This window comes from Suncus etruscus, chromosome 15, assembly GCF_024139225.1.
Source record: "Suncus etruscus isolate mSunEtr1 chromosome 15, mSunEtr1.pri.cur, whole genome shotgun sequence".
In the NCBI taxonomy this organism is placed as follows: domain Eukaryota; kingdom Metazoa; phylum Chordata; class Mammalia; order Eulipotyphla; family Soricidae; genus Suncus; species Suncus etruscus.
The window spans coordinates 20816711-20834312 of NC_064862.1; the positions used below are offsets into that span (position 1 = coordinate 20816711).

General features: G+C 44.9%; 1 protein-coding gene across 1 annotated transcript in view; it reads right to left on the bottom strand.

The window, feature by feature from the left end:
• Nucleotides 1–1702: 1702 nt before the first annotated feature.
• NAA25 (N-alpha-acetyltransferase 25, NatB auxiliary subunit) overlaps nt 1703–17602 on the bottom strand; it is a 58313-nt gene continuing 42413 nt past the window's right edge. The window contains exons 18-24 of the mRNA XM_049789333.1: nt 15991–16234; nt 14627–14750; nt 13413–13478; nt 11162–11259; nt 9673–9783; nt 7127–7273; nt 1703–4670 (exon numbers count right to left, since the gene is read on the bottom strand). Of these exons, the coding sequence (XP_049645290.1) occupies nt 4548–4670; nt 7127–7273; nt 9673–9783; nt 11162–11259; nt 13413–13478; nt 14627–14750; nt 15991–16234 (913 nt within the window). The 3' untranslated portion in view covers nt 1703–4547. The remainder of the gene's footprint in view (nt 4671–7126; nt 7274–9672; nt 9784–11161; nt 11260–13412; nt 13479–14626; nt 14751–15990; nt 16235–17602) is intronic.

Here is a 17602-nt window from a genome sequence, read left to right on the forward strand (position 1 = left end):
CTCTTTCCTTACCTCAGCCACTGACTAGGATATAGTGGTTTCATTTATAGTCATTAAGTGGCCTCATAATATCAACAGAATCTGAAGTGAATCTGGCACATGTAAATAAGCATCCAATATACATGATGAACACATGCCTTGCTGACACACAAGGCACTGCTTGGGGAGCCTCTCAAGTGTTACTCAGGGACCCGAGAGCCACTCCTAGAATGAGCAATTCTTAATTAGGACATTAGGATGATGTGACTGTCCCAGGACTTAGTGCTGCATGGGGTCCCGTGAAGGGAACCTTTAAGACCAATCACTGCTGGCACTCCAGGCCCACACCCGAGTGCTCCAGGGTCTATAGGGCTAGACCTTATAGTGTTGGGGACAGAGACATGGTACTGAGGATCAAGCCACATCAGGTATGTGCAGTAACTAGGCCCACAAGGCACTATACAAAAGATGTGCCAAGGTGGAGGACTTGAGAGATAATAGATAATACAAGTACAGTGTCTCTCTTACACAGCTAGCTTCAGTTCCCAACACCCCATACGGTCCAGTGAGCACAAGAATAATCCTGAGCTTCACTGGGTGGGGCCCAAACCTCTTGCCCTAATAAAAAAAATTTGCCATATAATAAAAATTCAAACTTCACAAATATCACTTCGTTGGGTAGCTGAAATAAGCAAGTTGTTGGGCTGAATGCAGCTTTAGTCTTCAGCACGACCCTCGAAACCGCCAGGTTAGCACCAAAAGAAAAAACAAATCTGAGATGAAATATACATTTAAAAAAATACAACTTCTGGGCCCGGAGAGATAGCACAGCGGTGTTTGCCTTGCAAGCAGCCGATCCAAGACCAAAGCTGGTTGGTTCAAATCCCGGTGTCCCATATGGTCCCCCTTGGCTGCCAGGAGCTATTTCTGAGCTGACAGCCAGGAGTAACCCCTGAGCAAAGCTGGGTGTGGGCCAAAAACCAAAAATAAATAAATAAATAAAAAATACAACTTCTTGGGGCTGGAGCAGTGGTGCAGTGGTAGGGCGTTTGCTTTGCATGTGGCTGACCCAAGATAGAGCATGGCTTGATCCCCAGGTGTACCATATGGTCCCCCTAAGCCAGGAGCGATTTCTGAGCGCAGAACCAGAAGTAACCCCTGAGCATCACCGGGTGTGGCCCAAAAACAAAACAAACAAACAAAAAAAACCCCACAACTTCTGGGGCTGGAGAGAGAGCACAGCGTAGGGCATTTGCCTTGCAGGCAGCCAACCCAGGACACTCCTGTCAGGAGCGATTTCTGAGTGCAGAACCAGGAGTAACCCTTGAGTGCCAACTGGTGTGACCAAAAAGCAAACAAACAAACAAACAAAAAAAACAACCTTCTAGGAATTCAAACAAAAATGAACCAGGCACAGGAGCTGGAAAAGATAGTACAGTGCACTTGCCTTGCACACAGCTGACCCAGGTCAGATGCCTGCTATTTCAAATGGTCCCCAAATCACCACCAGGAGACCCCTCAGTGCAGATCCATATAGGCCCTGAGCTTCACTGGGTGTGGCCCCAGCCCAACCTTCCCCCCCCAAAGAACCAGGGAGAAATGCTGACTTAAATGTGTTTATATAAATAACCCACCTAGTTTAAAGTGTTTGATAAGCTTCGCTTAATTCTGAAGAAAAATTAAGATACTTCCCATATAAGAGTTTCAATAAAAAGGCCATAGATACATTGAAACCCCTTTTATATTAAAAGTTAAAATGAAAGACATCCAAATTGAACAGTGATTGCAAAATATAATGCAATTTTGAACATTAAAATTATGAAAATATACAAAATTGATGGGAACACAGCTAGGCATTTGTACATTTTCCATTATGTGGAGAACACTAAAAATTCCTCTACCTTTATCCACACCAGATAAATGATCTAAACTAAACGTTTGCTTTGGAGATATTAACTTAGGATCTCAGTAGTATAAAAAGCAATTACTTCTTCAGTCTGTAAACAGTAGTCAGGTATTTTTTTCTTTAAATACTAATTTCCACACAGACCAAAACAAGAGCAGCAGCAATGGGTTATTTGGGAATTTTCTTCAAATAGCAATGACATATAATTGCTAGAGAGGGTATTTTTTTCACTCATATATATATGTATATATACATATATACGTATATTATTCCACTGTACACAATTTATAGTGCATGACAGTTGCCAAGAGAAAAGATCAATAAACGATATTGGCCATTTCTGCATAATTTCATCTTTTACACACAATTCTCTTGAGGGGCTGAAGCGATAATATAGTAGGGAGGGCACTTGCCTTGCACACAGCCAACCCAGGTTTGATCCCCAGCATCCCGTTTATTCCCAAGCACCACTAGGAGTAATTCCTGAGTTCAGAGCCAGGAGTAACCAGAAATGTTGGCAGGTATGGCCCCAAAATAAAACAGAAAAATCCAACCAAACCCCTAAAAATCAAACCCCAGTTACCTCAAAGAGTTTGGATCTAAAGGAAATGCAACAGTTCGTGAGACAATAAGCAAGGAACAAATGAAGCATAACCTCCATGTCAAAAACTGTTTGCTAATAAAAACAAAAGCGTCTCTGGGTGCCTTCTAAGTGAGACTAGGTCCAGGAGGGACCTGAGCGTGAAGGCTAGTGGGGGGCACACACTCATATGCTACATGGAACAGTCAGCAGACAGACTTTTCAAAGAGCATTTCTATTTCTATGTACAGTATTTCTGAATATTCCAAGAAACATCATTTCAACAATACATGCCATCACAAAGTTCCATCGAAATAAACAATGGATTTAGAAACAGATGCTACGTTGTATGAAATTAGATCGGGATCAACCAGGTTTTTCCAATTCATCTCATTCAGGGAGTTCTTTTTGGAATGGGGTGGACACGTTGTCCCTACCATTTTATATCAAAAATAACATTTCGCAATGACTTGGTCTAAGATCCAAGTTGGGCTTTGTGTTTGTATTGGGGCTGTACTCGGTGCTGCTCAGGGTTCCTGGCAGTGCTTGGGGGGCATTTTGGGTGCCAGGAATCAAACCCTGGTCAGCTGTGTGCAAGGCAAGAGTCCTACCTACTGTCACTGTGTCCCAGTCCCCTAGGATCCAAGTAGCCTTAATTTGAAAAGTCATGTAAGTTTGGTAGGAAGTTGAGAAGGAACAAAATGTGAATACTTGTGAAATTTGCATATAGATTTTCCAGAACTCTGTTTCATTTAAAAGGAAAAAAGCATCACATTTCATTGTAGAGTAAATTAGCGAGAGCCTTATGGTCTTCAAAAATAAACCTCCGGGTTTGCCTCCTCCATCTCATTTCTGTGCTCTTATAGAATCATTCAATTTTACTTGAGTAACGGAGTCCAAAAACAAAAGAACAAACGCAAAAAGGATGATCAAAGCAACTGTTTAAGTTGTTGAATATATTCAAGAGCATCTTATTTTTTCTCGTCAGACCAACCTCTGGAAAAAGCTGTACTTTTGGGGCAGCTGGAGATGAACAATGTAATCGCCTGATAGAATGCTTCAGTTACAACTGAACCTCAAAACCCAATGGATGACAACATTCCTTTTGCCAGCCTAAAACTAAGTTCAGTCCATACTATACATTTTCTTCCTTCCCAGCCCGCCCCTTAAAAAATGCTAAAGTATTAAATCTTTATTTTCAAGCACACATATGCTTGAAAATATGTATGTAAAAGCACATACACACATATATTATATAATATATATATATCTCCCACGAAACCAGGCATCGGTGTTCGAGTTGCCTGCACCAAGTATGTACACCTCTCCTTTCAAACAGTGATTCCCATCTTCCTCATGTGGGTGTACGGTGGCAAGGAAGCCTCACAGGCTTCTCTGTAGCCTGCACTGCTCCCTTCCAGCGAGCTGAAATGACAGAGGCCACCTGCGACCCAACTCTCCCAGGACCTAGGATGGAAGGTCTTGGCCCTCCACAGGAGTGCCTGTGGTGGCTGATGCTTAAGCCCAATTGCCTCAGAGGCCCTCTGGCTACCGACTGCCTTGGGTGCTGCAGGAACCAAGCAGCTGAGGAAACCTCAAAACAGCTGCTCTGAGGAAAAAGCAGCTCCCAGCCAGGGGCTGCTCCACTTTGGCCTTCTGAGGTCCCTGGACCTGGTCGAATGCCTGTTGCTGCAAGAGAAATGGCCAGGCCGTTCAGCTGCTCTGAGGTCGATGCTTTTGTTTAGGAACTTTTCTGCTTTTCTGGGACACCTCCCCCACACCAGCCAGAGCTTCTGGCAGTGGGGTGAAGGAGAAAAGTGGGGTTCTCTGTGGCTGCCATATGCGTATGAACATGTATAAAAAGTGGTCAAACCCCAGTGAGGGTTCTGCTTCTGGTTTATATACAATAATTTAATCAGATGTATACATTTAATACCTAAAAAAAGTAATTCACAATCAAAGTCCTTCATGCATTTTATGAGGGAGTTCTAGATTAAAATGATGGTCAATCAGATGGAGCTTTTTGCCTGGGAAGATGATGTCATTTCAGTTGTAAAATCAATGCCTGGAGTTCATACTTCCTTAAATTTTCAGTTTCTTTGTGGTCTCAAGTCTTTTTTTCAGCAGTTCCCCAATTTCTAGAAGTGAGTGCAAATAACTACTCTGCACCTTTCCTTGCACAGTCTTTGAAAATTTTTTCTCCTCCTACAAAGGAAACAAAAATTAGTGTGGCTGAACAAACATTCCTGGGTTAGTTCCTCAGATAACAGGTTAAGCCCATCATCTAGTCTCAGTGCAAGCTACAGAACAGACATGTTCCATCTCCTAAGATGTTTGTAAGAGCTTAAATTGCGGGGCTGGAGACATAGCATGGAGGTAAGGCATTTGCCTTGCATGCAGAAGGACGGTGGTTTGAATCCCGGCATCCCATATGGTCCCCGAGCCTGCCAGGAGCGATTTCTGAGTGTGCCAGGAACGATTTCTGAGCATAGAACCAGGAATAACCCCTGAGCGCTGCTGGGTGTAATCCAAAAAAAAAAAAAAAAAACCTCGAATTGCTCCTGAGAACCTTTTGCTTTAGCATCATTCCTTCAAGTAGTTTTTGTTACAAGTGATGAAGAAGAAAACCAGATTCCTGGTTACTAGCTATCATTCAAGGAAAAAAAAGGCAGAGAAAGTTCGAAGTCACTATTTCTAGGGACCAGGGTATGGTGCAGGGCTTAAGTGCAGCCGGTGTGTGAACAACAGAAGGGGCAAAGACCAGTGAGAGAAGGGCAAGTGCTCCTGATGACCAGATGTCAGAGCTGTACAGTAGGAGAAGAGAGACAGAGGAGAGGGGGAGAGGTAGAGAAAAGGAGCGGGGAAAGAGATCGCGAGTGTACAAACATGGCCGGGGAGAGGGTATAGTAGACAGAGCGCTGAGTGAGCCCTGAACACAGACACAAACAGAAAGGGCCGGAGAGATAGCATGGAGTTAAGGTGTTTGCCTTTCATGCAGGAGGTCATCAGTTCGAATCCCGGCGTCCCATATGGTCCCCTGTGCCTGCCAAGGAGCAATTTCTGAGCATGGAGCCAGGAATAACCCCTGAACACTGCCGGGTGTGACCCAAAAACAAACAAACAAACAAACAAACAGAAAAGGACAGAGCCAGTGCTAGAGACATGTAAGTGTGAGCAGGAAGGTCAAGGAGAAGCCTTCAGAACACTACAGGGATATCATTTCTCTCGAGGAAGCACCAAATACCAGTCCTCACTGCCCAGTGCAGGTCACCCACACACAGGCACTGGGTACTGCGGACTCTGCCGGCCTATAGACCAATCCCCAGCCTTGGGCGCTGAATCTGCAGGACTCAACACAGCCCTCTCCTCTCCAGCTCCTTCTCAGCTCTTGGTGCCTAAACCTTAGACCCAGGAACCTGAAAGATAGGAGGGTGCCGGCTTTGCATGTGGCTGATGGGGTTCAATTCCCAGCACCCAGGATGCTCCCCCTATCTCTTCCAGGAGTTAAAACCAAAGGAATAAATAAAAATGAAGGGCTGGAGTGATAGCACAGAAGATAGGTTTTGCCTTGCACGCTGCTGACCCAAGATCAATCCCCAGCATCCCATATGAACCCCTGAGCCTCAGCAGTGATTTCTAAGAGTAGAGCCAGGAGTAATTCCTGGGGTACTGGCAGTGGTGACCCAATCCCCCCCACAAAAATAAAAGAAAGAAAATAAAGAGATCTTAAGTATTCTTAAGTATTCATATTCTCCTAGAATCGGAAGTGCAAAAAGGCAAAGACGGTACACGACAGTGACGAACTCGTGTCATTTGTGTCACTATGGGAGCAGGACTAGGGGAGTTGGTCAGCAAAGCAAATGCAGGTTTGCATGCAAGAGTCCTGGGTTCAATAACCAGAACCAATGGTCCCTGAGCACTGCCAGAAGCAAACCCCAGAGATCAGAGCTGAGCACCACGCCCCATTAGCCCTCAAAATGGTGAAGGGTAGGGTATGAAAAAGATAAATGACCTCACCCAGAAACACTATTATGTAAGGGCCAACACCTTACACATGACTGACCCAAGTTCATGCCCCAGAACCCGTATAATCCCCTGAGCATTGCCAAGAGTAATTTCTGAACTCTGTTAGGTTTGAATGATAAACAAACAGACAAAACCACACAAAGCCTTGGAAACTCCAGGAGGAGCTGGGTTACAAAGAGTGGGGGCATTTTTACTGTATATTGTTTCATTCTTCTTTATCTTTTCTTTTTGGTTTTAGAGCCACACCCAGCAGTGCTCAGGGGTTACTCCTGGTTATATGCTCAGAAATTATTGAGAGGCTCAGGGGACCATATGAGGTGCCTGGGATCCAACCCAGGTCGGCTGCATGCAAGACAAAAGCCGTCCCCACTGTGATATAGCTCTGGCCTCCCTTCGAATGTTCTTTCCATGTGCAAATTATATTTTCCAAGACAACAGAGGGCTTTAAAAAAAACCAACAAAATGAAATACTAGAGAATGAAATAACCCATCACCAACTGCTACTAAGACAAGAAAAAACTATCATACACAACTTTCGGTCAGAAGAGCTCTACAGAGAGAATGGCAAACGGAAAACTCGTGATCATGAAAAGAGCATCTACATTCAACACTGGGGATCCCCTTTATCCTCTTACCTGTGAGAGAGAAGAGTCTTCTAAAATAAGTTCTTCAAGTTTAAGTGCAATTAGATGTGCTTCAAGCCCTTTAATATGATCCACAACATTGGAAATCAGAGTCTGAAGCCCAGTGACATAGTCTTGAAAACTGGTAAAGACTGGTGGCTGGAAAAAAGATTGGACAGATGAGAGAGCACTGGGTGTATGTACCATGCATGCATCATCACAGAAGCCACTAACGCTATGCTGTCACAAGTTACTTGATGCCATATTCACAGTTAATAAGGATCAATAAAAAATAGTTTTAGATCAGGGCTGGAGAGATAGCATGGGGTAGGGCATTTGCCTTGCATGCAGAAGAATGGTGGTTCGAATTCCAGCATCCCATATGGTCCCCCAAGCCTGCCAGGAGCGATTTCTGAATGCAGAGCCAGGAGTAACCCCTGAGCACTACTGGGTATGAACCCAAAACAAAACAAAACGAAACAAAATAGTTCCAGATGTTAAGACGGTCTCTAAACCAAAGTGATTTAATTGCCACCAAATGCGAACCTCAACAATGACAAAATTTTTCTATGATGTTTTTATTTCACTCTGGAAAATTGAAGAATAGCAAACTGAAAATATTTCAGTTGGTTCAAGAGTGGTAGTTTTTTTTTTTTGTTTTGTTTTTCGGGCCATACCCGTTTGATGCTCTGGGGTTACTCCTGGCTAAGCACTCAGAAATTGCCCCTGGCTTGGGGGAACCATATGGAATGCCGGGGGATCAAACTGTGGTCCTTCTTTGGCTAGCGCTTGCAAGGCAGACACCTTACCTCTAGCGCCACCTCGCCGGCCCCGAGTGGTAGTTCTTTTAAATAATAAAGAAGGGGACGCTGCAGCAATAGTACGGCAGAGAGGGGAAAAGGTGTTTGCCTTGCATTTGGTGGACCCGGGTTTGATTCTCAGCATCCTATAATATGGTCCCCACATGCACCACCAGAAGTGAACCCTGAGTGCAGAACCAGGAGTAACCCCAGAGCACTGCTGGGCGTGGTCCAGAAACCAAATCCAAACAAAATAGGTGAGAAATTATGGAACGGGCCCGGAGAGATAGCACAGCGGCGTTTGCCTTGCAAGCAGCCGATCCAGGACCAAAGGTGGTTGGTTCGAATCCCGGTGTCCCATATGGTCCCCCGTGCCCGCCAGGAGCTATTTCTGAGCAGATAGCCAGGAGTCACCCCTGAGCACTGCCGGGTGTGGCCCAAACCCCCCCCCTAAAAAAAGAAATTATGGAACTATTATTTCATTTGGGACTATTATTAATAACAAAAAATGCAATCGTCAAGTTCTGATGGAAAATAGCAGTGAGGGCAGGAGTGACAGCACAACGGTAGGAAGTTCACCTTGCACGAAGCCAACACAGGACTGACCCTGGTTCAATTCCCGGCATCCCATATGGTCCCCCAAGCCGGTAAGGAGCAACTTCTGAACATAAAGCCAGGAGTAACCCCTGAGTGCCACCAGGAGTGACCCAAAACCAAAACAAAACAAAAAAGGAGGGGCCGGGCGGTGGCGCTAAAGGTAAGGTGCCTGCCTTGCCTGCGCTAGCCTTGGACGGACCGCGGTTCGATCCCCCGGTGTCCCATATGGTCCCCCAAGCCAGGAGCAACTTCTGAGCACATAGCCAGGAGTAACCCCTGAGCGTTACCGGGTGTGGCCCAAAAATCAAAAAAAAAAAAAAAAAAAAAAGAGAAAACAAAAAAGGAAAATAGCATAGCAGGTGACAAGATACGAAAATTCTGGGAGTAAAGAGAAACTGTATGTGTGAGAATCAAGTCTCAAGGCAGACTGAATATAAAGTGTATCAAGATGTTTAAATGATGCATTTCAAAGTGCTTCAAATAGATGAATGCTACTGGGATAATTAGCTATTTAGGAAATATAAAATAGGAACAGCTGGGCCAGAGTAATTGCACAGCAGATAAGGCCTTTGCATACGGCCAACCTGATTTTGATCTGAAGCACCCCACTTGGGCTCCAAAGTCCAACAAGAGTGACCCTGAATAGGAGTAAGCCTGAACAACCCTGGGTGTAGCTGAAAGACTAAAAACTAAATCAAAATCATATTAGTGGGCCAGTTATATAATTCAAACCCCTCCCCATGCGCTCTCCACCCCAGGACTTTGACTCCACCTCTGGGGGGAAATCTAGCCAATCAACTAGTGAGGTGAGCACCTTACTCAAGAGGTTCAACATCCTCACACAGTGAGTATAAATCAGGGGGGAAAAGTACCCCAGACCTGCAGGTGTCTGACAACCTGGTGCATGAGAATGCAGAGAGAGGCTCAGAGAGGCTGGAGCATGTGCTTTGCATGTAGAAAAACTAGATTTAAATCTCAGTCCCCCATGGTCCTCCACCTAACTAGTGCCAGGTGTGAGCAAAAACACAAAGACAAACACAGCCTTTGGGGATGAGAAATGAAGATAAACAGCAGGTGTGGAGCATAGGGTCTTGCAACAGGCAACAAAGTGAAAAGAAACAGCAGCACACAGACAATCATTACTCAGTCTTATTTCATTACCATGACAAGGCTGCTTTCTTTTTTCTTCTTTTTCTTTTTCTGTAGATTTAGTTTATACGGTCGCAGGACACTCTCACAGTAACTAGATACCCAAAGGATAATAGAAATAGTCTGAAAGAGAAAATTGCAAATTCACCAATAAGGACTAAATAAATCAAAATATCTACTACTGGGATCAGTTAAAGGTAATAGATTAAAGCAAGAAATTCTGACAGTTCTATGCAAATTCATTCAGTTTCACATCTATTAATTTTTTTTTTCGGCCACACCCAGCAGTATGGACCACTCCTGGCAGTGCTCGGGGACCAAAAGGAATCCTGGGATGGAACCCAGGTCAGGGTAGTTTAGTGCAAGGCAAATGCCCTCCCCACTGTGCTATCACTCTGGCTCCAATCTCTTTAATTTACATGAGCCACACCTTCCTAATATGATCACAACAGGCTTGTCTTTATCCTCTTCTGACTCTTTCAGTCTTTTTTCTTTTTTTTGGTTTTTGGGCCACACCCACGGTGCTCAGGAGTTACTCCTGGCTGTCTGCTCAGAGATAGCTCCTGGCAGGCACGGGGGACCATATGGGACACCGGGATTCGAACCACCTTTGGTCCTGGATTGGCTGCTTGCAAGGCAAACGCGCTGTGCTATCTCTCCGGGCCCCTTTTTGTTTTGTTTTGTTTTGACTCTTTCAGTCTTAAACCATCCACCAACTCACATCCCTGGCCAACTTCCTTCCTTTCCATTTCCACAGAGATACAGTATAGCAGATAGAGTGCTTGCCTTGTATAAGGCTAAGCTGGGTTTGATTCCTGGCACAAGATAAGATAATGTCTCCTGAGCACTGCCAAGGAGTGACCCCTGAGCACCTCCAGATGTGATTCAGAAAGTAGGGCAGGAGAAAAGAGGAAACGAGAAGGAAGGAGGATAGGAAGAAGGGGGAAAGAGAGTAAAAAGAGAGGGAGAGGAGAGGAAAGGAATGGAAAGGGAAGAGGGGAGAGGACCCAGGCTCCTAGTCAGAGGCCAGAGCAATATTACAGCAAGTAGGGTAGTTGCCTGGCACACAGCTCACCTAGGTTTGATCCCCAGCACCCTGTATGGTCCACTGAGCACTGCCAAAAGTGATTCTTTAGCACAAAGCCAAGAGTAGTCACTGAGCACTGCCAGGTGTGGCCCCAAAACAAACTAAAATCCAACCAAAGAAAGAAATTAACAAACTCCTAGGCATACTATCCAAAAATTCTTTTTACTTATTTCTGGGCCACACCCAGTGGTGCTCAGGGCTTACTTCTGACTTTTTGCTCACTCATCAATCCTGGTGGGTTTGAAGGACCCTATCGGTAGCCAAGAAATGAGAGTGAACACAGTTTGGCTGCAAGACAAGTGCCCCAACTGCTATACTATTATCACTCCAGCCCCTCAACAACGTATTTATTTTAGAAAACCCGTATACAATTAAGGAAAATAAAAATTTGAAGGAAGAAAACAAAAAACACACCTCAACAAAGAAGACTAGATTTTCTAGAAGCGCGGGGTGTGTTTTCAAGGTACCATCTTTAACTTCTAAAAGGTCACCTTTACACTTAGTGAAGACATCTGAAAACAAAAATATAAGTTCCGTTATATTTTCTAAAAAAGAATAAGCAAACTACAAGACTAATTGAGAAGCCCTTGTATTCTCCCACACTGAAACAAACAGCAAAGAATGGATCTTTTCCAAATATTTTTTGGTCCAGTCAGGGATCAATCCCAGGGCCTCCCACATGCAAAGCCAATATTCTACCACTTAGTCAGTTCCCTGAATAAAATGTTTTGTTTTGTTTTGGTTTTTGGTTTGGGGTAAGGAGGACACATCAGCTGTGCTCGGGCTTACTTCTAGCGATGTTCAGGGATCACTCCCAACAGTGCTCAGAGAACCATATGGGGTGCTGAGGATCAAACCTGACCACATCCAAGGCATGAACCTTGGATTCTCTCTAGCACCAGAAGAATATCTATTTTAAGACCTTTATTTATTTATTTATTTATTTATTTATTTATTTATTTATTTATTTATTTATTTATTTATTTTTGGTTTTTGGGCCACACCCGGTAATGCTCAGGGGTTACTCCTGGCTATGTGCTCAGAAGTTGCTCCTGGCTTGGGGGACCATATGGGACACCGGGGGATCGAACCGCAGTCAGTCCAAGGCTAGCGCAGGCAAGGCAGGCACCTTACCTTTAGCGCCACCGCCCGGCCCCTATTTTAAGACCTTTAAAAAAAATGGGTATTGGAGCCAGAGGGTTAGTACAGTGGTAGGATGTTTGCCTTACATGTAGCCAACACAGGACCAAACCAATTCAATCCCCAGCATTCCATATGCCCCCGCTGAGCCTGCTGGGGCGATTTCTGAGTGCAAAGCCAGAAATAACCCCTAGTTACACCAGGTGTGACCCAAAAACCAAAATAAAATAAAATAAAATGAAATAAAGAAAGGTATTGGGAAGGGCTTCAGCTAAAGGTCAATTGCTGGACAGTTATAGAATAAATGGTTTCCATGTGAGATTCCTTGTGGGCGACCGTACACCCACATATTCAATGGATTTTTCACCGCTGCCTGATTCAAGCCATAAGTTTGCATAGCCCTGAGCCAAAAGAACCCTGCAAATAAATTTAGCTCACCACAGAGAATCTGGCTTAACTAGATTCCTTAAATCTTTCCATGGAACCTGTTTTTTGTAACTGCTCTCATACACGCAATTATAGATAGGTTTTTGTAAGGTTTAAACTGTAAGATCTATTAAGGATTTGCTTCCCCTCCCCCCATCCTGCCAGGTTTCTCCTTATCCTTCCCGCCATCAAAATGTGTCTGCTCCCATTGGTTAAAATCGTTGTACCTGTACAAATCTGATTGGTTTAAATTTCAATCCTATGTTTTTGCTCCTCCCACTGAAGCAGGGCATAAAAACTCTGCTTGCTCCATCATTAAAGCCTCTTGACAGGAACTCAGCTTGAGCGTTTTATTAACTTCTACGGCTTAATTTTCTAGGTGTTCACAAAAGAGCTTAACACTTGCGAATTATTTGTATTCGCCTTCTACCTTCTGTCCTGGTTGAGAGAAAGCTGCTGGCCGGAGATCTCTCCCATTAAAGGGCAGAAGCGAGACGAGTACAATTCCTAGGTTTGATCACTAGGGATTATTAAGTAACAAAAATAAAGAAACGTGTTTTCATAACACTGAAAAAGCTCTGATATCTTTAAAATATAAATGATGGGGCTAAGGACTTTGCTCAGGAGTTAAGACGTTATGCCTTGAATATGTGCAAGAACCAAAGTTTGTTTCACAATAATATACCACCTTCCAGGGCTGGAGCAATAGCACAGCAGGAAGGTAGGGCAACTGCCTTGGACCCAGCCAACCCAGGCTCCATCCCTGGCATCCCATGGGCCCCGCCCCACCCCCAGCCAGCCAGGAGTGACTTCTGAGCACAACCAGGAATAACCCCGAAGCGCCACCAAATGTAGCCCCCCCCCAAAAAAAAAAAAAAAAAACTAAAGCAAACCAAACCAAAAATCACAAGCAAAAAGCTAAAACTTGATTAGTTCTAACTCCTCCTGCATGGTGCGGGGCACATAAAAGGCAAGCACTTCACCTCCTGTTTTCTCCCTCTCTTCCCCCCCCCCAACCCCACCTTGTAAATTCTTAGTTTTAAATGAATTAATATCAGACAATCAGATACAATATGGAATCCAGAGAATAAAGATTTACCTTTTAATTGTTCTAATAAAGACTTTAGCCTATTTTCTACTCGATCCTGGATCTCCGTTGTATCCTCTAGAATAAAATAACAATACAAAGTTTTTGATTCAAATATCACTTAAAATAAAATCTTTTAGCAGGGGAGGGGTACAGCACCCTCCCAGGAGTGCTGAGGGCCCTGGCCACTGCTTCCCGATGGAACATGGCCCTTGGAGGCTTTTAGTGAGATGAACACAAGCTCCACTCTTTGAAGCAACTCGGACAAAGACATGCTCTTTCCTCTTAAGACCCTAAGGCCTAGACTCCACTGCTGAGGCAGAAAGATGAAAGAACTATGATATTTTCTGAAGAAATATGCTGGCTATCTTTCTGGCCAAAGCATTGGCTGACATTCTCTAGGAGAGAGAAATCTTAGGATTTCTAAGTGACCAAGACAGCTGGCTGCCCTCCAAGACTTATCACTCAAAAACAGACCAGTCTCCGACTAGGTCCCTCAACCTAAAACCACCATGCCAGTCCCGTCCTGTCCTACCTTACTTCCTTCCTGTAACCACTAGTCTCATGCTGTGGACCCTATTTGGGTGATTTTCACCTATGCTCCTCTTGGAATATTTTAAGAGCCCACAACATGGCCCAAGATGAAAAATACTGGCCAATAAGATATATTCTTCGGCTGGCTTGTAACAGGAGTGCGGGCGGGGGGGGGGGGGGGGGGGGGGGAAATATATATATTCTTCCTGGTTTGACAGCTTTTGGAAATCACTCGCTTCCACGAAGTTTAGGAATTCACCTTAAGTAAAGAATCAAATCCGAATCCAACAATACTTCAACAAATCGATGAACACTTCAACTTCTGGACCTAACAAGTGATATTCCATAAGGAAAAGGATTTCCTTAAGGGTTTCCGGCATTTTTTGTTTGTTTGTTTTTGGTTTTTGGTTTTTGGGTCACAGCGGCAGTGCTCAGGAGTTACTTCTGGCTCCACACTTAGAAATTGCTCCTGGCAGGCTTGGGGGACGACAAACACCTTACCTCCACGCTATCTCTCTGGCCCCTCCAGCATTTTTTTTAATCTGCGCTTGTACTTTCACTTGTATTAAGTCCAGCCTCTGGACTCCATTCCGAAGTGTTCCAGGGCAAAGTGGCTTTATCTGGACACACTTAATGAGCTCTCTCTCACTGACAAAGATTTGATTAAAACCTTGCTGCAAATGTGCACTTACCTAAGCCATTGGCATCCAGCTCATAAATATCACTAAGGAGATAAAAAGAGCTGGTCTGACAGAGGGCACAGCCAGAACTGAAAAATCCAGCCATTCTGGTAGGTACAGGGCCAAGGAAAGGATACTGGAAAAACAAAGAGAAACGTGTTATGTCTACCTGAAACCAGGCCAAATAAGAAAATAGGCTAATAATCAATTAGTAGTCAGTTAAAAACTAAATTCTAAACACTGAAATATACTGTTAATTTGTTCATAGTTATTAAGAACATCATTCTGCTTTTCCATTCTTTCTTACTGAGGATGCTTGTGCAATTTCTTTATTTTTTATTTGTTTTTGTTTTGTTTTTTTGTTTTGTTTTTCAGGCCACACCCATTTGATGCTCAGGGGTTACTCCTGGCTAAGAGCTCAGAAATTGCCCCTGGCTTGGGGGACCATATGGGACGCCGGGGGATCAAAACGCGATCGCGATCTTTCCTTGGCTAGCGCTTGCAAGGAGACACCTTACCTCTAGCGCTACCTTGCCGGCCCCTGCTTGTGCAATTTATAATCTCTCTAAATACTTTGCCCTATAAATGCCAGAAAGGGGTATATTGTTTTACTATTCACCCTGCACAAATTCCTATTTCGGGGATGGAGTTATTAGGAGTTGTTAGTACAGCGGGGAGGGAGCTTGCTCTGCATGTTGCTGACGTGTGTTCAATCTCCACCATCCCAAATGATCCCCTCAGTCTGCCAAGAGTAAGCCTCATTGAGCTTACTAGGTATGGCCCCAACACGTGCCCCACTCCCCTACTCCCAGCCCCGATTCCTTCTTGATAGGCCACACCCAGTGATGTTCAGGGGTACTTCTGGCTCTACACTCAGAAACAATACTGGTGGTGCTTAGAGAACCACATGGGATACTAGTAATCAAACATAGGTAGATTGAATGCAGTGCTATCTCTCCAGCCCCACAAATTCCTGTTTTTGTCTTTTTGTTTTAATTTTGGTACCCAAGTGCCAGAATGGGGGTCCTGAGATCACACTAGGGAGTGTGGGGAAGTGGGCGAAGACAGCATGGGGAGTGGAGCCAGGTCATCATGGGAGGCAAGTGACATACCCACAAATTCTTTTTTTTTTTTTTTTTTTGGTTTTTGGTTTTTGGGCCACACCCGGCGGTGCTCAGGGGTTACTCCTGGCTGTCTGCTCAGAAATAGCTCCTGGCAGGCACGGGGGATCATATGGGACATCGGTATTGGAACCAACCACGTTAGGTCCTGGATCGGCTGCTTGCAAGGCAAACACCGTTGTGCTATCTCTCCGGGCCCCAAATTCCTATTTCTAAAGTCACCACCTTTCCCTGCAGCTCGCACATCAAGGGTACCTGGATTTCCCTCTCTAGAAACCGCTTTCCTTTGTCCAGCGCCGCCTCCAGCTGCTGCAGGAGCAGACGGAGGATGTCGATGCCAGAGGCCACACCGTTCTCGGTAGTCTTCTCCGAGTTCTTTGACTCCACGGGGTGGTCCAGACTTGGCAGTGCACTGAGCAGCCTCAGCGTTAAGGAGCGAATCCTCAACCACATGGTTTCCTCTTCCAGAGAGAGTCTCTTATGCTCTTCAGAAACATCCCTACAAGAAAAACATTCCCAAACACCCATCAGAATGGAACCGACGGCCCCCCCCTAATCTTTCCTAGAGTTGGCTGTCATTACCTTAAGGTGGTCCCTGCTTTTCCATTTCCCAGACCTGATTCAACCAAGGCCTGTTTTGGCATCCAAACATGGAAGGGAGGACTGGACGACTAGTCCAGGGGTGAGGGAGCTTTCCTGGCAGTGTCCAACCCACATGCGGTCCTAGCACCACAGTCCCCTAAGCACTACTGGATGTGCCCTGGAGGGCCTGAGCACTACAGACCTGAACAGCACCTGTGGGAGACCCTCTGCCTCAGAGGACAAAACTGCAAATGATAACCTACCATTTGTCCTACGGGAAACATTTTTCTTTTTTCTTTTTGGTTTTTGGGGTCATACCCAGCAGCACTCAGGCATTCCTCCTGGCTCTACACTCAGAAATCGCTTCTGGCAGGCTTGGGGAACCATATGGGATGTCGGGGTTCAAACCACCGTCCTTCTGCATGCAAGGCTAATGCCTTACCTCCATGCTCTCTCTCCGGCCCCGGGAGACATTTTTCCAATAGAACATATAAATATCCTTATCATTTATGTTTAAGTAATAAAAGTGCTGGATAATTCAGCAGATAGGGTACTTGCCTTGCCTGTGACTGACCTGTGTTTGGTCCCTAATATTCCATATGTTCCTGAGCCTTGCCAGAAGTAATCTCTTCTCACAGCCGTGTGTGTGTGTGTGTGTGTGTGTGTGTGTGTGTGTGTGTGTGTGTGTGTGTGTGAGAGAGAGAGAGAGACAGAGACAGAGACAGAGACAGAGACAGAAAGACAGAGAAACAAAGGGGGGAAAGAGAGGGGGGAAAGAGAGGGGAAAGGAGAGAGGGAGAGAGAGGGGAGACGGAGGAGAGAGTTTCAAGAGAGAACATAGACTTCTACAGAGTAGAGAGAGAGGGGGAGAGAGAGGGGAGAGGGAAGAGAGATTCAAGAGAGAACATAGACTTCTACAGAGTAGAGAGAGGGGGGGAGAGAGAGGGGAAGAGGGAAGAGAGATTCAAGAGAGAACATAGACTTCTACATAGTGTTGAAAACCACAGTAACATCCCAGTATTAAAGTAGGAAAGGAAGAAAGTCCCCATCTCAAAAGAGGAGATAGATACTGGGGCTAGAGCTATAGCACAGCAGAGAGAGGTATCTGCCTTGTTCGTAGCCAAACCAAGTTCGACTCCCAGCACCCCATATATGGTTCCTTGAGAAACTGTCCAGGGAGCAATTCCTGAGCATTGCCAGGTGTGGCTCAGAAACAAAGAAAAAAGCAGGGGCCGGCCACACACTGCACTCAGCAGCACACTTACCTATAATCTTTTTTGTTTTG